The sequence below is a fragment of the Oncorhynchus keta genome, chromosome 4, assembly GCF_023373465.1.
Source record: "Oncorhynchus keta strain PuntledgeMale-10-30-2019 chromosome 4, Oket_V2, whole genome shotgun sequence".
Lineage (NCBI taxonomy): Eukaryota > Metazoa > Chordata > Actinopteri > Salmoniformes > Salmonidae > Oncorhynchus > Oncorhynchus keta.
The window spans coordinates 27,349,441-27,371,168 of NC_068424.1; the positions used below are offsets into that span (position 1 = coordinate 27,349,441).

The 21,728-nt window shown below is 41.3% G+C and overlaps 1 protein-coding gene across 1 annotated transcript in view; it reads right to left on the reverse strand.

Moving 5' to 3' along the window:
* Positions 1 to 21,728, reverse strand: part of gpr158a (G protein-coupled receptor 158a) — a 100,522-nt gene that overhangs the window by 22,481 nt on the left and 56,313 nt on the right. The window contains exons 6-7 of the mRNA XM_035758228.2: positions 3,470 to 3,579; positions 1,141 to 1,385 (exon numbers count right to left, since the gene is read on the reverse strand). Coding sequence (XP_035614121.1) covers positions 1,141 to 1,385; positions 3,470 to 3,579 — 355 coding nt within the window. The remainder of the gene's footprint in view (positions 1 to 1,140; positions 1,386 to 3,469; positions 3,580 to 21,728) is intronic.

The following is a 21,728-nucleotide window of genomic DNA, read 5'->3' on the forward strand; positions in this document are numbered from 1 at the left end:
AAATTTGCAACCTCACCATATAAAAAATTGTGATGTTATCAAAGGCCAATGTATACATTTTTAATTGGGGCTATAACAGTCTATAACAGCCTATAACAGTCTATAACAGTCTATTACAAATCAGTCTGGTGTGAGTATGGTTTGAATTGACTGAAATGCATCAGAAAGGTATTGGGAAGTTCAGAAGATCATCAGGCAATAGTCTTGTATTACTGTATATTCTGTGTAGAATTTTTCCCCCCATCTGATTTAGCGCCTGGTCTTGTACGCTCTGTACTAATGAGTCCTGTGTGGCTTGAGGGTTACCAGAAGACACATACGTGTTCCTGAGAGTCTTATCTTTCAGTGATGGGGTCATCACTGAAAGATGGGTTGGACAATCCTTTTCTCATCAATCAACTTGAAAAAAAACGTATAGTTAAAAACTGGAAATCAACCAATCCTGCAACGTTAACACAATGGGAAGATTAAATGCTTTATTATCTAAGTGCGTGGGCGATGGAGAGGAACAAAATGGTGCAGTTTGAGGCCATGTGGTAGAGAGTGATACGGGTGCTGGAGACTGCATGTTGTCGTTTGTATGTTTATGTTTTGTATTATATTTTTTTTTTTATGAATCGAATCGAACAAAATCTAATAAAATCAAACAAAAATTGAATAAAATTTAAAAAAATTTGCCTTCATGACTTCCTCCATGACTCACCTTCTGATTACAAAAAAAAAAAAAAGTTCAAAAGATAGAGCCACATTTGTAGCAAGGAAACCAAAACCGCTCTGTTTATTACAACCACATCTAGCGGCTGCTGGACGTTACTGATGTGACTTCGGTTCAATGAACCAAGTGCAATTTTCCCCAAAACAACGTGTTCATATAAAATATTTATGTCTCTCTCTCTCTAAGTGGGGATCTTCACACATTTAAGCCATAAAATACATGATTGGCCCTCGTATCTTTAACAGGAGGCAGTAAGATTACTATGTTTCTGTCTCAGTTGGTGAGAGAAAGGCGCTGGCAATTCCCTCAAGCATCACATACAAAAAATGCACTCACTTGCATAGTTTGCTAAGTGGCATATATTATTATTGCCATCACAAAAGAGGTTTCCAGGTTAAATAAAGATTTTAAAAAATGTCACTTACCGACGGCCATCATGTAGTCCCAGCGATCTAGCAGGCACATGCTGAACTGGAGGCCGTCCGGGTCGGGGGTGTAGCCCACCTCGATGAGGGCCAGGTTCCTGTCCAGGTTCTGGCAGACGGCCGAGGTCCAGGCCACCAGGAACCAGCAGACGATGAGCAGGATAATGGCCAGGAGACGCAGCACCCGCCAACTGGTCATGTAGGGGATCCGTTGGGCCGTTCGCGACAGGAACACCTTCAGGACCCTGGGGAAATGTGACAGCTCAACGTCAAGACACACAAGGAAAGGTGCTGCTGTGATGCTGCTTGTTGATTTTATTGTTGTGGTTTTATTGTCATCGTCATCTATGAATCACGATAACATTCGTCATTATAGTCACTATCATCATTCTCATTAGCATCATCATGCAATGATTACAATGTAATGATGTAATAGTGGCATTGCTACATCTCTTAATTCCCTTCCCTTTCCTCAAATGAACACCCATGGGGGCCATCAGAGACAGAGAGGTCCTGTAGAGTGTTTAACATCAGCCCCATCCTCATTATTAGCCCCTAATCTTCCAGACACATTGATGAAGTGTCCTGTGCATCCCCCCTAATGAGCTCCTCTCAAAAATGGATCTGTGCAATGTGCTCAACTTCCTCCACGACTCACCTACCGATTGCTCTCGCCCAAATTCATCTCCCCTCGCCATAATTAAGAGCTTCCTTAGGTATTTTTGCCACCTTCACCTGCTGAGAACACTGGTGCTGTCGCCATTTCCGATCACACTCCTGTATCTATTTAAAAGACGTCTGCCCCATGCCTCATTATCAACTGTTCACAGGGGCTCACCCTCCACCTCTCCTCCTCTAGACCCCTCCCTCTCTCCCACAGCTAGCTTTGACTAAGGGGTTTCCCTCTTTCTACCAGCATTACTCCCTCTATTTCTTTTCTGCCTCCTGGCCTGTCTCAGCCATTCGATAAAATGTAATAAATTGAGACCATTTGGGCCAAAGTGCTCTCTGTTTTTTTCTCCCCTCACTTCCTCCCACACTTTAACTGGGCAAACTCTCAGTCTCGCTTAACGAGGTAGTGACTTTTTTTCTAAAGTGTGGCCTGATGAACAAGCCAAGAAACACCACTCGCTGCTCCCCGTACTTTATAAGGGCTCTTACTTTCAGGAAGGAATTAGACATCATCCGACCTATAATTGCTTTTATTAAAGAGTATCACAGTGGGTCAATAGGGATGAACTGGCTTGTTTAACACGGTTTAAACACATGTAGGTGGCTTGTGGATAAAACAAGAGATTGCACTGTAAATGTGAATGCACTTACAAAACTTAATACAGACTTGAAGTGCCAGAGCTCATATTTCATTAAATGACTGTAAATGACTGTAATTGTATGTGCCAGACTTTGTCTCATCTGCAGTGAAATATCTTTTTAGTCCAGGAGTAGGTTTAATCTACTGTAGGTCCAGGAAACCAGCCCTTGGGGTACATCCTTTCCATTGTTTTCCCTTTCCTTTAGTTCATTACCATTGCGGATGAGACAGACTTTGAAAGCAGGCAGAATGGCCCTTACAGCATTCCATTTGATTCATGTTCAGAGTAAAACAGATCATTGAGTAACACCCTGAACTCTAAAGCTGGCAGAACACAGGCAGGATGTGATTGGCTATGTTCAACCTTTGCTTCTTTCTTCCAGTGCACAATCAACTACAGTAGAATCCTTCCCTTCGCCTCTCAGTGCACATCTTTCTCTGGTGTTCCCAGGACATTGGTATTGGGTTGTCCCTGTCAAATAGGACAGCCCCAGTCACCTAGAGAGGGATGTGACATTTAATAACATGGATTATCTAGAAACTGCCAGTGAATCACTGCCAGTGAAAGAAAAAAGAAAGAAAAAAATCATAAATAAACAGGGTGATTCATTGGCAGTTTCTAGATAGCCATGTTACTGTGTGTGTGTGTGTGTGTGTGTGTGTGTGTGTGTGTGTGTGTGTGTGTGTGTGTGTGTGTGTGTGTGTGTGTGTGTGTGTGTGTGTGTGTGTGTGCGTGCGTGCGTGCGTGCGTGCGTGCGTGCGTGCGTGCGTGCGTGCGTGGCGTGCGTGCGTGCGTGCGTGCGTGCGTGCGTGGAATATACTCTGTTACACATGTGCGTACATGAGTGTTTTCCACTGCATGCAACCCTGTACAAAGCCATCAATCAAGTGCTTTCCAGAGTCCCTTTCTTGGGACATGACTCTCATCCTAAAGTAATTACTCAGCAGGTAGCAATATAACATCATTTATCCCATACCTGGTTAATAGTAATGCTTAAACATGGTAAAAAAGAGTACCTGTAGAGCTTTAGGGTCACTGTCCCATAGACTGTGGTGAATCCCAACAGGCGAACCCATCTCAACAAGATACAGCGGAATACACTGGGCTGGAAATACAGAATGACCACCTGCATGCAAACAGAGAGAGAACATAAGTGTAAATTACAATCATTTCTGTTTTTGTGATTATACTGCTATGGTGTCCATATTAGTACAGTCACATAAAATAAAATCATACCAAACGGTATTGGTAACAAATCTTGTCGTCCTTGACCTTTAAAGGATGGGAGGACTGCTAAATCACACAAACCTTATTTTCCATGTACTGTACGGAATAGTTTGCAAAATGCCAAAATAAGTTCCTGGAAAAGCCCTGCTGTTCCTGTTATGCTTTTGAATGTTAATGTGGTCATAGGTCAAGTAAACACAGAGTGAAGTGGTGAGACATGGCCTACATTCAACTTCTAAGGGTGACTTTTAAAGTATAGTCGTGTAATCTGAATTGTGTCCATTCAAGCAACAAGCCAACAATTCACCTTCTGTATGAAGTGCCTTCAGAAAATATTCATACCCCTTGACTTATTTCACATTTTATTTTACAGCCTGAATTCAAAATGGATTAAATGTGGGTTTTATCTCACCCATCTACACACAATACCCCATAATGATAATGTGAAAGCAGGTTTTTAGACATTTTAGCGAATTCTTTTGAAGAATTACATCCAGAAATATCTCATTTACATAAGTGTTCACACCACTGAGTCAATACTTTGTAGAAGCACCTTTGGCGGTGATTACAGCTGTGAGTCTTTTTGGGTAAGAGCTTTGCACATCTGGATTGTACAATATTTGCCCATTTTTCTTCAAGCGCTGTCAAGTTGATTGTTGATCATCGCTAGACAGCCATTTTCAAGTGTTGCCATAGATTTTCTAGACGATTTAAGTCAACTGCAACTAGACCACTTAGGAACATCAATGTTGACTTGGTAAGCAACTCCAGTGCATATTTGGCATGGTGTTTTAGGCTATAGTCCTGCTGACAGGGGAATTTGTCTGCCAGTGTATGTTGGAACAAGGTTTTTCTTTAGAACATTGCCTGTGCTCATAGCTGTATTCTGTTTAGTTTTATCCTTTAAAAAAACTCCCTAGTCCTTGCCGATGACAAGCATACCCATAACATGATGCAGCCACCCCCATGCCTGAAAATATTGAAAGTGATACTCAGTGATGTATTGTGTTGGATTTGCCCCAAACATAATGCTTTGTATTCAGGACATAACATTAATTGCTTTGTCACATTGTATGCAGTTTTACTTTAGAGCCTGATTGAAAGCAGGATATATGTTTTGGAATATTTGTATTCTGTACAAGCATCCTTCTTTTCACTCATTTAGTTAGTAACTACATTATCCGTCCTCAGTTTTCTCCTATCACAGACATTAAACTCTTGAACTGTTTTAAAATCACAATTGGCCTCATGTTGGAATCCCTGAGATCCCACTGAAGTTGGTTAGGACCGCGACTTCAGGGAAAAAGGGAAATTATAATATCTTATACTAATACAATTGCTCAGAGAAAGAGATTTTGTTGAACAAGTAATACTTTTTTCTCAAAAAGGTAGGGGTCAAAGGGATCCAAATTATTGACACCCCTGAAGATTCTGATAAATAAAGTAGTCAAAAGTTTAGTATTTGGTCCCATATTCCTAGCACGCAATAACTACATCAAGCTTGTGACTCTATAAACTTGTTGGATGTATTTGCAGTTTGTTTTGGTTGCGTTTCAGATTATTTTGTGCCCAATAGAAAATAAATGACTCCAAAATGTATTGTGTCATTTTGGAGTCACTAAATAAGAATTGAATAAGAATTGAATATGTTTCTAAACACTTCTACATTAATGTAGATGCTACCATTATTGCAGATAATCTTGAATGAATCGTGAATAATGATGAGTGAAAAGGTTACAGAGGGTCAAAGATCATACCCCAAAGACAAGGGGAGGTTAGCATGTCTTGGCGGTAATGATCTTTGACCCTCTGTAACTTTTTCACTCATCATTATTCACGATTCATTCATGATTCATTCAGGATTACAATTGTGTTTGTAATATTTGATACTATTTCCCTCAAAAGCGTTGCATACAATATAGCTTTATATTATTTATTTTATACAGTCATTATTGCTCATCTTTATCAAGGGTGTCAATCATTTCGGACCCCACTGTATGTATGTATGGCGGGATGGACACACATACGCACATACACAAACTCATCGACACCCTCCAAAACAAGGCAGCGGGCACCAGAGGAGGGGCTGTATTTGAAAAAAAGGCACAGCTGTGCCTTGGCCTCCTGCGGACCTCCACGAGCATCTGCTGTCGGGAGTCTTCCTGGTTTAGCCCTTAGTAGTGTGTGAACGGGGGAAATGCTCACTCTGTATAATCCAATAAAGCCTGTATGCTCACTGCCAATGTGAGTCCATCGGATTGATTAGCTAAAACTGCTTCCGTGTAGATTAATTACATCTCGGCCGTGTTTGAAGTACTGACTGTTTGGTCATAATTGAGTGCAATGATGGTTAGGAGAGGAAATGAGAGGAGAGGAGAGGAGAGAGTGAGACAGACAGACATAGAGAGTGAGACAGATAGAGAGAGTGAGACAGACAGACATACAGAGTGAGAAAGAAAGAGAGAGAGAGAGAGAGAGAGTCAATACTTTGTAGAAGCACCTTTGGCCGTTGATTACAGCTGAGTCTTTTTGGGTAAGTCTCTATGAGCTTTGCACAACTCGAATGTACAATATTTGCCCATGAGAAAGTGAGAGAGAGGGAAAGAGAGAGAGGGAGAGAGGGAAAAGAGAGAGAGAGAGAGAGAGAGAGAGAGAGAGAGAGAGAGAGAGAGAGAGAGAGAGAGAGAGAGAGAGAGAGAGAGAGAGAGTGAAAGAAAGAGAGAGAGAGAGAACTGGTACTGAGTAAATACCATTGGTTGTTGATGTACCAGGAACAGTATGGGGTGTTGTAGTCAAAGTTGAATGTTCTGTAGGGGTTCTATTGCATTGACTCTGTGTTCATTTCCTAGGTGAGAAAAAGTGTCTAACCATCGCCCCAGTATAGGTCATCTGACCATAGCCCGAGACAGTATGTCTGTATGACTCTATTCCCAAACAGACACAGTATGTTACCCCAGACACTTGTCTGATGCCCAGTCCCAACACTCTATAGTGTGTGTAGACTTCTCGCTGGTCACACCAAGTCATTCAAAGTGGAAATATAGGTCATATATGGTTGTGACGTTGATCAATGAGATTTCAACCTTTATTTGCCGATTCAAAAAATTCCAATGGGAAAACAATGTCCGATTTCTGGTCTCGTTGTCATCTAAATGTGTGTCGCTGCACTTTCAACCATTTAAAAGCAAAGCAAAGTTCAAATATATTTTGTATTCATACAACTTAATGTGTTATCACTGTGCTTCATCTAATAGTCTAACCAAATGACCTGGATTGCAGTTGAGATTACATAAAAAGTACATGGTGCGAGTGATTAAGGCCTTTTCTGCTCAGATTATTATAGCAATTGTGAAAATCTCCACAGATCTGCGACCTTTGCATGCAATCTTGAACATGCACATTTTCTATGATTACATAAGAAGACATTTATAGTTACTGTAGGCTAACCTCAAAATGTGGCAATATATGTGTTACTCATTTTAAGGTTAAATAAATACTGTTACATTAGTTTGTAAAAATAGCCTTAACTTAAGGCTATTTACTATATTACAAAAGTGATATTGAGTTGTGTTTGGTTTGTCAACACAGTCCAATATCAACATTTGAAGGAGATGTATTTTTTGTGACACTGATTAAGTCTGGCTTTAAGTCCAGTTTGTCTACAAATGAATAATTGATATGTTGGATTCACGTCTCCATCTCAACCGAGAATCAAAGTAAAGAATGGGACTAAATCAAATCAAACTTTATGTTAAGCGCATTTAGTCCTATTCTTTAACTTAACATTTTTGTGGTTGAGATGGGGACGCGAATCCAACAAAACAATTGTGCTTTTTTCAAATCCAACGTATTTCCCACATCAAAATTGGTTGAGAAATGACATTGGAACAACATTGATTCAACCAGTTTGCGCCTAGTTGTGTTTTCATGAGTGTATGGGGTTTAAGCTTCCTGCACTTTGGTACCATTTGAACTGTCTCTCTGTTCTTCAGTGTCCTAAATGCATATCTACAGTATGGATGTATTGTAAGTAAGGATGTATTGTGAGTATGGATGTATTGTAAGTAAGGATGTATTGTAAGTATGGATGTATTGTAAGTATGGATGTATTGTAAGTATGTATGTCTTGTAAATATGGATGTATTGTAAGTATGGATCTATTGTAAGTATGGATCTATTGTAAGTATGGATGTATTGTAAGTATGGATGTATTGTGAGTATGGATGTATTGTGAGTATGGATGTATTGTGAGTATCGATGTATTGTGAGTATGGATGTATTGTAAGTATGGATGTATTGTAAGTATGGATGTATTGTGAGTATGGATGTATTGTAAGTATGGATGTATTGTGAGTATGGATGTATTGTAAGTATGGATGTATTGTAAGTATGGATGTATTGTAAGTATGGATGTATTGTGAGTATGGATGTATTGTGAGTATGGATGTATTGTGAGTATGGATGTATTGTGAGTATGGATGTATTGTGAGTATGGATGTATTGTGAGTATGGATGTATTGTGAGTATGGATGTATTGTGAGTATGGATGTATTGTAAGTATGGATGTATTCTGAGTATAGATGTATTGTGAGTATGGATGTATTGTAAGTATGGATGTATTGTGAGTATGGATGTATTGTGAGTATGGATGTATTGTGAGTATGGATGTATTGTGAGTATGGATGTATTGTAAGTATGGATGTATTGTGAGTATGGATGTATTGTGAGTATGGATGTATTGTGAGTATGGATGTATTGTGAGTATGGATGTATTGTGAGTATGGATGTATTGTAAGTATGGATGTATTGTAAGTATGGATGTATTGTGAGTATGGATGTATTGTAAGTATGGATGTATTGTGAGTATGGATGTATTGTGAGTATGGATGTATTGTGAGTATGGATGTATTGTGAGTATGGATGTATTGTGAGTATGGATGTATTGTGAGTATAGATGTATTGTGAGTATGGATGTATTGTAAGTATGGATGTATTGTGAGTATGGATGTATTGTGAGTATGGATGTATTGTGAGTATGGATGTATTGTGAGTATGGATGTATTGTAAGTATGGATGTATTGTGAGTATGGATGTATTGTGAGTATGGATGTATTGTGAGTATGGATGTATTGTGAGTATGGATATATTGGAAGTATGGATATATTGTGAGTATGGATGTATTGTGAGTATGGATGTATTGTGAGTATGGATGTATTGTAAGTATGGATGTATTGTGAGTATGGATGTATTGTGAGTATGGATGTATTGTGAGTATGGATGTATTGTGAGTATGGATGTATTGTGAGTATGGATGTATTGTGAGTATGGATGTATTGTGAGTATGGATGTATTGTGAGTATGGATGTATTGTAAGTATGGATGTATTGTAAGTATGGATGTATTGTAAGTATGGATGTATTGTAAGTATGAATGTATTGTGAGTATGGATGTATTGTGAGTATGGATGTATTGTAAGTATGGATGTATTGTGAGTATGGATGTATTGGAAGTATGGATGTATTGTAAGTATGGATGTATTGTAAGTATGAATGTATTGTGAGTATGGATGTATTGTAAGTATGGATGTATTGTGAGTATGGATGTATTGTAAGTATGGATGTATTGTGAGTATGGATGTATTGTAAGTATGGATGTATTGTGAGTATGGATGTATTGTGAGTATGGATGTATTGTAAGTATGGATGTATTGTGAGTATGGATGTATTGTAAGTATGGATGTATTGTGAGTATGGATGTATTGTGAGTATGGATGTATTGGAAGTCTTTCTGTACAAGCATCATTTATTATGACTCTCTTTAAAGACGTTTATAACAAAACTTAATTTACTGCCCAGTAATCACAAATCAATCATACTAAAACCACGAATCATCGCAATAACAACCAAAATTGCCCTTTAGACAAGGAAAGCGGTGTTTGGTCTATGTTAGCTATAAGCCCCGGAAACCCACTGAAATGATGCCCAGCCTAGCAGACAACAGAAAAAAAACTGATGATTGTCCAAAAAACATCCAGAACCTAAAAGCGAGAAAATAAACATTTGAAACAACATAATTATCTGTGCATTGCAGATGTGGGATAGTTCATGTTAATCCGATTAGCAGAGGCATTAATATTTCCCCCCAGGCAGAGAAGCAGTAGGCTAGTGAAGCTGCACGCAGGCATAGTAACCTTTGTGCTCACTAGGTTTGAGTCAGTCAGAGGACAGAGAAGGACCCCGCTGGAGATGGATGAGTCCCACATCATCAGCAGCAGCTCAGAAGCAGAGCGACAACACTGAGCAGACTGAACTGAATTAAACTGGCTAACAACACACAGAACAAAGTAGACTGGCTTGAACCAAAACCTCCACCCCACTAAGTTGGACAACATTAACTACAGTTACTCTTCCTGAAATATACCTGCTTTGATTGAAGCAATGCGAAGTTGGCCACTTCCTTTCGTTGAGAAAGTCCTATGGGGACCAGTCTTGTAATTACAGAGCTCCAGGCTCTTAAGTTGAACTGTCTTAGTGTTGATGGGGGATAAATCTGTTACATATCGGATATTCTTTTTGACGATATGTATCGTTTTGACAATATCTCAATATTATTTTGGCGCTCGTTGGCTGTGCCTGCACCAAAACGGCAGTATTTTTCCTTCATAGCTTATTTTTCCATCTTATTTTTATTATTTCCCCAATTTCAATCTTGTCTCATCACTGCAACTCCCCAACGGGCTCAGGAGAGGCGAAGGTGGAGTCATGCATCCTCCAAAACATGAACCACCTAACCGTGCTCCTTAACACGGTGCTCCTTAACATGGTTTAAGCTGGTGGCAGCTTAAACCAGAAGCAACAATGGGTTGGAGGAAAGACCGTTCAACTGGCAGCCTTCAGGCACCCGACCCTCCACAAGGAGTCTCTTGGGCGCAATGAGCCAAGTAAAGCCCCCCCGGCCAAAACTTCCCCTAACCAGGATGACACTGGGCCAATTGTGCACCGTCCCTATGGGATTCCCAGCCACGGCCGGTTGTGGCACAGCCCAGGAATGAACCCAGATCTGTAGTAACTCCTCTAGCACTGCAATGCAGTGCCTTAAACCACTGTGCCACGCGGGAGGCCCAAATCGTGAGATCGTAATACATATCATATCGGCACAACGATTGTGATAAGATCATCTCGCGAGGTCCCTGGAAATTCACAGGCCTATGTGTTAGTGTCTGCTTTTTTTCTATTCCTTCTTAACTATGACGTGACTATGTTACCGTATATTTCAATTGCACTGGTAACTCAATATTTATACAACAAACAAACCAATGGCACTTCAAATCTAGTCCTGGGAATACACAAAGACCGCAAATAAAGTTGTGCCATTTGGTCTCAAGTCCCACTTTCCACAAATGCAAGTGATAGAAGAGAATGAGAGAGAAGAGAGAAGGAGCGAGGAGAGAAGGATCGAGGCAGGCACTGAGCAACTTGCTGACGCATGCCCAGGTCCATTGGGAATTAACAAGGCACAAGAGGTCACATGATTTGTAAAATGCACCATGGGAAAACACAGATCATGACACCCTTTTAGATAAAGTGCATAAATACCCAGTGAATCCGTGATGACGTGATGTGGCTGTATACGGTTTGCTTCTGCAGGATGCCACAACTGACACTGAACCGTCTTTACTCGTACACTGTAATAGTATTGATGATTTGATCAATCATTTACCTTTTTTTTTTTAAAGCAATGTGATGATGACTACTGTGGCCATGTTGACCCAAATGCCTCCCAAGGTTGTGTCAAGTTGGCTGGATATCCTTTGGGTTGTGGACCATTCTTGATACATACGGGAAACTGTTTAGTGTGAAAAACCCAGTAGTGTTGCAGTTCTTGTCACAAACCGGTGCGCCTGGCACTTACTACCATACCCCGTTCAAAGACACTTAAATCTGTTGTCTTACCCATTCACCCTCTGAATGGCACACATACACAATCCATGTCTCAATTGTCTCAAGGCTTAAAAAATAATTGCTCATAGTTACTCATACAAGAGAATTTTACAAGGCTCTAATTTCCTATTCCAAAACAATGAGAGGAGATGACTTGGCCGAAACACAAGGTCCAAAATGTCTCCCTCCTGGATTCTCCACTCTACTCTGTAGCTACGTCTCAGATATCCAATATGATATCCTCTACCCCCCACAAATCTCTCTCTTACCATCGCCATGCACTGCTACCTACTTACCTACACACACACACACCAAAACGCAAGCATGCACACACACACACACACACACACACACACACACACACACACACACACACACACACACACACACACACACACACACACACACACACACACACACACACACACACACACACACACACACACACACACACAATATCCTATTCAGCAGAGAGCCATTAGGCTAGCAACACACTGTTGAACTGCACTTTCTTCAGACTGCATCAGTTCTGGGAAAAAGGAAAGCCCTGATGCTTTGACAAGTGGGTGTTAATTCCAGTATGCATAAAGAGGAGGACAATTCCTCTCCCTTCCTCTGTTTTAAAGCCTTCTATTAATAATCAATGCTGAGTGCTCGGAACTTGGACTCCGCTCTGGGGGAAGAGGGAGGGGATCGGGTGTTGTTTGTGTGTGGGAGATGTGTATGGGTGGGGGGAGGGGTAGTCTACCTTATACTTTTCTAACAGACATCAATGTCCTGGAGAGCATTATCAACACACACTCATCTCTAGAATGTCTACCGTGACTATCAAGGCTCCAGTTACAGTATAGGGCGATTCCATGCCAGCGTGGCCCAGTAATATTATGGGTATCTCAGATTGTTCTGGAAATTCTCAAATAGAATTCTCTCGTTACGAAACAGGATGTTTGACATGGTTTTTACGTTTGTGTCAAAATATTTTTTTGGGAGAAGAACATGATTAAAGTGGCCATATTAGGCCCTTTTTAGACCTATACATACATGCCTTCTGTAAGACCTGATGATCTGTGAAACGTACACGATACAGACATCTTCGTGTCATTATACTCCCCTTAGGGTGCTCTAACATATGGAGTAGGTCTAGATTCTGAAATGCTATTTTTCACATTAATTTATTCAACAATAATAATATTCATATCTCAAAAGTACCCTTTTTTAATAAATTTATTTAACCTTTATTTAACTAGGCCAGTCAGTTAAGAACAAATTATTATTTACAATGACGGTCTAGGAACAGTGGGTTAACTGCCTTGTTCAGGAGCAGAACGGCAGACTTTTATCATTGCAGCTCAGGGATTCAATCTAGCAACCTTTCGGTTACCGGCCCAACGCTCTAACCACTAAGCTACCTGCCGTCCCTGGATTTTGTCAATGTTTTTGACGTATTGTTTTAAACAATATAGTCTATAAGTGCATCACATTTCCAGAATGGGCTCTTTGCTACTTTTCAAGATCTGATACATGTTATGAGCACCACCAACACAGTGGATGGGAAGATGGATTTAAAGGAAACTCTCTGCTGGTGATTTTCTGAATGTGTAATCTTGAAGGACGGCTGTGATTGTTACGACAAAATGGTGCTAAAGTAGCAGAGAGCCTGCTCTAGAAATGTGACATGTTTGAAGAGTATGTTTTTTCAAACAACATGTCTCAAAATAATCAGAATCAAAAAGTGGTACTTTTGAGATATTCATATTTATAAGTATAATGACAAGAGTTGTTTTGACAACAAGTTGTTTTCTGTATCGCATGGTTCACAAATCATAGGGTCTTACTGGAGGCATGTATAGGTTTGTGGTTTGCGATACAAATGTAAAAAGCATATCTAACATTCTTCCCTCCCAATTACATTTCTATGTGAGAATTGCCAGAACAATCGGAGATACCAAAATATTTTCGGGCCTTCCTGGGGTGGAATCTCCCATAAGCTATGATGAGATGACTACTCATTGACCACCTACATGTATGACAGGATACATAGTTTGTTCTCATAATTACTCTCATAGCATTTTCTTACAAGTTCTTATACTCCGTCCATTGTGATTTCACCATTTATATATTTTTAAGCACTTATCTACCTTAAGTCTGTCCCTAGAGCACCACGTGCTCTTCTTTCTACAGAACACAATAAGAGCATGGGTGGAGTAGAGAACCTGTCAGTAAGTGTTTGAACACAGACACGAGTGGAGACAGGGATGAGTTTGATAATAACACTTTTGTCAGTCAACACTGTCTGAAAGAGCCCACAACTTTCACTTAACGTGCTAGACATCGACATACGGTAGCTTCGCCCCATTAAACCACCTCAGTCTGTTGCTCAAACGTTGTTCAAGGTAATATAAGCTCGGCAGAGGGAAGTAAGAGAGAGAGGCAGCGAGTGAGATGACAGAGTGAGAGGAAGAGAGAGAGAGAAAGAAAAAAAGAAAGAAAGAAAGAAAGAGAGAAAAATATCATAATGCACTATACATGAATCATGCTCTCATTCCAGTGTTAATGACCACCTTTCCTGAATGAACAGTCCTATTGTTGCTCATCACTGCATCATAGTACTGGGATCTCAAAACCAGCGTTTGTCAGTTGAAAGCGTAGTTAGAATGCATTCATATCTTTCTATTCCAGCGGGAGTGATTTGGTTTTTGCACCCGTGTACATTAGCTGGGATTCTTTGACTGCTGTGCTTCCTTCACAAAGGCCTGTGGGTCCTGAGAACGTCATTGTGCTACAGTACAGTAGAGAGCCCTGCTGACGAGCTGACTGTGTCAGATTGTACAACTCAAGGCTTGATACAAATGGATAAACAAACGTATTGATGGCAATAAGTCTATAATGCTGACTTTACTGTTGTTGGCCTCCCAAATCCACTCGCTTTTCTCAGCATCCCAGTCACAAAGGTGGGAATGAGCAGACTAAGAAAACTCTATAGAATGAAGCTCATTCAAGCACCCATAATGCTCATCATTGCCAGCTTGTGTCTTAGAAGAGTCTGCCATCATGGGTATTGTTGCTGAAATCAAATCTAAGTTTATTGGTCACCTACATATTTTAGCAGATGTTTTAGCAGGTGCAGCAAAATGCTTATGTAACTGGCTCCTAGCAATGCAGTAAATGTCAAACAATACACAATAATAAAACAATAAAAATGTCTAAACAAATCCAATTTTAGCAAAAGCTCTTATCCAGAGCAACTTACAGGAGCAATTAGGGTTAAGTGCCTTGCTCAAGGGCACACAAACAGATTGTTCACCTAGTGGGCAAGGGGATTCGAACCAGCAACATTTCAGTTACTGGCCCAATGTGCTTAGGCTACCTGCCGTCCCAATTAATCACCAACTAGCGCTGTAACAGTAATCCAAACGCACCAGGGTAGTTCCCGTCACCTCATTTCTCTCAGTAGTCTATTGAGTAGGACTGTTCCATGTTGTTTTTTAACAGCAACGTGTGAAACCCTGGGTTTGTCCCAAATGACACCATATGTCCTACGAAGTGCACTACTTTTGACCAGGGCCATATTGTACTATATTGGGAATTTGGTGCCCTTTAGGAGTTTGCCGTGCTACAGTGGGAGGTGAGGAGGGAGCTATTGACCACATGAGACCGAGATCACAACAACATAGCCTTTGACCACCAGAGAATGGGCCGCTAATAGTTTATCGAATCCCATTGTGACAAGGGGGGGGGGGGGGACTTTTTGGCAGGGGGACACTATTTGGCATGACAGGCCTTTATGTAATTGACTTATAGCCTGTAGACTATAAACATGTAAATGAGATGGAGAGATGGTATTGATAGATGCTTGGAGGGGGGTGAGTACCTGAGGGATCGATCCCCCACATGGACCCTTTCCTTCCTGTCAAGGTCAGGACGTGTGGCCCCGGGTATTGATCTCCCGTCAGCTATTTGATTCCACTGTTATTTAGTTAGATAAAACAACTGAACTGACAATGTGTGTGTATGTGTGTGTGTGTGGGTGCGTGCGTGCGTGTGTACATGCGTGTGTGTTGGGGGGGTTGTGTGTGTTTGTGTTTTTTTATGTGTTCCCACAAGAGATTGCAGGTGTGATTACTGACTGCGACCATCACTTAAATCATTCAACTACTGTATGTAATGTCAATACATTTCCAATGAAGTTCCGCTTCATCGGTGAACCATTCCAAAAAGCTAATATTTTCATTCAATCTCAACCACTGGTATCTAACCGTTGAACCCCTGAAGGATTTCCTGTGTCACAAAGGTCAAATGCCAATAACCTCATCACCATAATACTAACAGGATTAAAACCTTATCAGGTGCTTACCTTAGAATGCTTGCATCCCACCCCCACTTATATAGTAGGTACAGTGCCTTTGGAAAGTATTCAGACCTCTTGACTTTTTCCACATTCTGTTACGCTACAGTCGTATTATAAAATGGATTAAATAAATTAAAAAATCCTCCGTAATCTACACACCATTTTTTTTTTTAAATACCTTATTTAGTGTTCAGACCCTTTGTTATGAGACTCGAAATTGAGCTCAGGTGAATCCTGCTTCCATTGATCATCCTTGAGATGTTTCTACAGCTTGATTGGTGTGCACCTGTGGTAAATTCATTTGATTGGACATGATTTGGAAAGACCTGTCTATATTAGGTCCCACAGTTGACAAAAAAACGTTTTTGCTTTGTCATTATGGGGTATTATGTGTAGAGTGATGAGGAAAATGTTTTATTTAATACATTTTAGAATAAGGCTGTAACGTAACAAAATGTAGAAAAAGTCAAAGGGTCTGAATACTTTCGAATGCACCGTATGTGACTGTATACAAGGTTTGAAATTATTATGCTTCAGTCAAATATTATATCTGTTTGGGCAGTCTACAAATTATGTGTAATTATGTTCCAGCCCCCTGACCATCCGTTCAAGAAACAATTGTCCCTTTGACCTCTTATTCACCTTTCCCGCATACACTAGTAACCCTATAGTAAATTTTCTGGCATAGAAATACAACAAATAGAACTGCCGCCTGTTCTTTATTCTGCATGGTAGCTTGATTTGAATTAACACGATAAAATACAATGCATTCCATAAAGGATACTAGGAAATACACAGAAGTCCAGCTCTGGAGTTGTGACCTGAGCTCAAAAACAATATTTTGGTATTTAAAAAACAAAAATTGTCCTCTGTTGAAACAAAGTCTCAAAGTGTTTTGCATGTCAGCATTCAAGGTTTCAAGATATTGGACTTTCAACACGCAAAGTGTCACCAGTGACACTTTCCTTATTTTTTCCTCCTACAGTGTAGTATCCTAACTTTCAGTTGAAAGGGAGCATGTCTGTAGGGAGCCAGGCAGTGCTTGAAATCAAATCTACTCCCAAAAAAATGACATTTCATAAGCTTCAAATCGCACCTTGGTTCAGCTGCTTTGACTGCCTGTCTCCCCTGCAAGCTTATGACATTTCACGAGTGTGAGTTTTGGTTGAGAAGATTGAATTCAGCCAAGGCAGTGCGTGATGGTGTGTGCTGCCAATAAACAGGCATGGCTAAGGGTCTGAGTGACTGGGTTTACTCAGGTTCACATGGGCGAAAAGGGGAAAAATCCTCCAGATGGAAGTAATATTGTGGGCTACAATTTGTCTCCACTCTAACATTTTTGCATTGGTTGCATTCAAGACCATATCATTTTTATTGAGCTCAGGTTATCAGTGTCAGAGTAGCATAGCATGTTCGTTCATTTTTGCCTTATCAAAACAAATGTTGGTAATTTATCGAGTCATGTAATATGACATAGAATTGCAAGAAATGCATTTATAAAAATAACATTTTCCTCCTAAAAATAATAACAATCCTGAATGTGTACAAATCCTAGAAACGCCTCTAGTTGCCAGAATGTTGCTAGAACATTGCCAGAACCATGCTCCAACCAGCAGACATTAACTAGTTAATGCAAGACGGTTCACTATGTGGGGCATTCCAATCTTCTCATACAACGATAACTGTCAACATGTGTTGGGCCTGAGGCAAAAAAAAAAAAAAAGAACAAATCCCTATGAGCTATTTAACATGTCTGTCTGTTTCCATCTGAGAAGGAGATAATGTGAGACTGAAGCCTCAGGAAAGTATTATGTCATTACACCCCTTCTCCTGCTTTGACATGCCCACTGCCATTCTATCCATCCATCTCTCTCAATCCTCTCTGTTCTGGTCATCATCTCGTTCCCCTCCTCTGTCTCATCATCTCGTTCCTCTCCTCTGTCTATTCCACTCTAATCGAGTAAATTCCTTAAAGGGAGAGAGGGGTGGGGTGTGGGGTTGGTATGGGATAGGGGCAATGAATCTGTTTTGATATGAAAGCTGACAGCTACTCCCCAATGATATGATATGAGAGGGCCCAGTTGCTATGGGCAAGGTAATGGTTTCTCCCCCTCGTCCCCCTGAGGTTGGCCTTGTGTAAATTACATCCAACTTGGCCTCCCACAATACCTTCTCCTTTTCACCACTATTTCCTGTGAGATATTCCCTCTCAATGAGACATGGGACATATTGGACCGTTTGTGTGAGTATGTGCCGCAAATTACAGTGTGCATACAGGATGTTCATCTGGACATTTTGATATGTGTCACCAACACAGAGGTCCCCAAGTTACTCAGAACTCAGCTGTGCACACTTCACATGTTGTCACATTACTGTCCGAGAGGTGAAAACCCAACTCAACACTCCAACCCTCCACATTAGGAAATCAGCGGATGCATTTTAAACAACCGCCCTGTATGGCCTCACTGAATATGAAAACTACGCTCAGGAAGAAGAGGAACGAATAGCGAGGGTTGAAAGATGGCGACTAAAGATAGCGCCGGAGAACAAGGCTGACGTTTTACGTATTCCTAACCAATTGTGTTTTTTCGTTCATTTCTTTGCGTTGATTGCAACTTATTTTGTACATAATGTTGCTGCTACCGTCTCTTATGACTGAAACTTAACTGAACTGCGATTACTCACCACGGACTGGCAGAATCCGTTAACGAGTTCGACATGAATGATATACTGCAGGCCCAGATCCCCGTCATTTGCGTGAAGAGAAGGTGGAGAAAAATGTGCTGGAGGGCGGACTGCCTTCTGAGAATTCATAGATGATCGAATAAACCCCCACTTCCTTCCATTCTGCAAGCAAACGTGCAATCTTTGGATAAAATCGATGACCTACGTGGAAGATTAAACTACCAACGGGACATTCAAAACTGTAATATCTTATGCTTCATGAACGACCACGGCTGATCAACGACATTATCAACATACAGCTGTCTGGTTATAAGCTGTATTGGCAGGATAGAACAGCAGTCAGTGTCTGGTAACACAAGAAGTGGCGGACTATGTATTTTTGTAAATAACAACTGGTACATGATATCTAAGGAAGTCTCAAGGTGTTGCACGTCCGAGGTAGAGTATCTCATGATAAGCTATAGACCCCACTATCTACTTAGATAATTTTTATGTATTTTTAGTAGCTGTCTACATACCACCACAGACTGATGCTGGACTGAGACCGCATTGAATGAGCTGTATTCCGCCATAAGCAAACAAGAAAACGCTCACCCAGAGGTGGCGCTCCTAGCAGCCAGGGACTTTAATGCAGGGAAACTTATATCTGTTTTACCAAATTTCTATCAGCATGTTAAATGTGCAACCAGAGGGAAAAAACACTGGACCACCTTTACTCCACACACAGATACACATACAAAGCTCTCCCTCACCCTCCATTTGGCAAATCTGACCATAAATCTATCCTCCTGATTCCTGCTTACAAGCAAAAATAAAAGCAGGAAGCTCCAGTGACGTGATCAATAGAAAGTGGCCAGATGAAGCAGATGCTAAGCTACAGGACTGTTTTGTTAGCACAGACTGGAATATGTTCCAGGATTTCTCCGATGGCATTGAGGACTACACCACATCAGTCATTGGCTTCATCAATAAGTGCATCGATGACATCATCCCCACATCATACCACAACCAGAAGCCATGGATTACAGGCAACATCCATACTGAGCTAAAGGCTAGAGTTGCCACTTTCAAGGAGCGGGAATCTAACCCGGAGGAATCCCGTTATGCCCTCCGACGAACCACCAAACTGGTAAACGTCAATACAGGACTAAGACCGTATCGTACTACATCGGCACTAACACTCGTCGGATGTGGGAGGGCTTGCAAACCATTACAGACTACAAAGGGAAGCACAGAACTGCCCAGTGAAATGAGCCTACCAGACAAGATACACTACTTCTATGCTTGCTTCGGGGCAAAAAAACACTAAAACATGCATGAGAGCACCAGCTGTTCCGGAAGACTGTGTGATCACGCTCTCCGCAGCTGATGTGAGTAAGACCTTTAAACAGGTCAACATTCACAAGGCTGCAGGACCAGACGGATTGCCAGGACGTGTACTGCAAGCATGTGCTGACCAACTTTCAAGTGTCTTCACTGACATTTTCAACCTCTCCCTGTCCGAGTCTGTAATACCAACATGTTTTAAGCAGAGCACCATAGTCCCTGTGCCCAAGAACACTAAGGTAACCTGCCTAAATGACTACCGACCCGTAGCACTCACGTCTGTAGCAATGAAGTGCTTTGAAAGGCTGGTCATGGCTCACATCAACACCTTTATCCCACAAAACATAGACCCACTCCAATTTGCATAACACCCCAACAGATCCACAACTCCAACTTCATCATTAAGTTTGCCGATGACACAATGATGGTAGTTCTGATCACAGACAATGACGAGACAGCCTATAGGGAGGAGGTCAGAGACCTGGCCGTGTGGTGCCAGGACAACAACTTCTTCTTCAATATGATCAAGACAAAGGAGATGATTGTGGACTACAGGAAAAAGAGGACAGAGCACGCCCCCATTCTCATCAACGGGGCTGTGGTGGAGCAGGTTGAGAGCTTCAAGTTCCTTGGTATCCACATCACCAACAAACTAACATGGTCCAAGCACATCAAGACAGTCGAGAAGAGGGCACGACAAAACCTATTCCCCCTCAGGAGACTGAAAAGATTTGGCATGGGTCCTCATATCCTCAAAAGGTTCTACAGCTGCACCATCGAGAGCATCCTGAGCCCCAAGTCACTGCCTGGTATGGCAACTGCTCGGCCTCTGACCGCAAAGCACTACAGAGGGTAGTGTGTACTGCCCAGTACATCACTGGGGCCAAGCTTCCTGCCATCCAGGACCTATATACCAGGCAGTGTCAGAGGAAGGCCAACCACCCTAGTCATAGACGTACGGCAAGCGGTACCGGAGCTCCAAGTCTAGGTCCAAGAGGCTTCTAAACAGCTTCTACCCCCAAGCCGCTAGACGCCTGAACATCTAATCAAATGGCCACCCAGACTATTTGCATTGTCCCACCCCCACCCTCTTTTACACCGCAGCTATTCTCTGTTCTTATCATCTTTGCATAGTCACTTTAGTAACTCTACCTACATGTACATATTACCTCAACTATCCGGTGCCTTCGCACATTGACTCTGTACCGGTACCCCCCTGTATATAGTCTCACTATTGTTATTTTACTGCTGCTCATTAATTACTTGTTCATTTTATTTCTTATTCTTATCCAGATTTTTTTTTAAACTGCATTGTTGGTTAGGGGCTCATAAGAAAGTATTTCATTGTAAAGTCTACACCTGTTGTATTCAACGCATGTGACTAATACAATTTGATTTGATTTTGATTTGATTTGACTGGTCGACCTAAGTCAATGTACTGTGTTTGTCCAACCCTCTTTCATGCTCTTCCATCCATGTTCAATCTCACTCTCTTAAGTTCCTCTTTCTCTGTAAACACACCAAGCACCACAATAGCACAAGTTTATCTACCCCCTAACGTTCTACTCAGAGAGCATCTGTGGGTTTTGGATGAGCCCTACGCCTCAGCACTTTTGCAGAGAAGCAGGGAAGCAGGGAGGCACACGATCTGGCGGTAGGGGTGGGCGGGGGGGCTCCAAAACACGGCGCTTCACCCTCCACCCACAACAGATCCACTTAAGGCAGATTGAAAGTGTCGGAGCAGCTGGG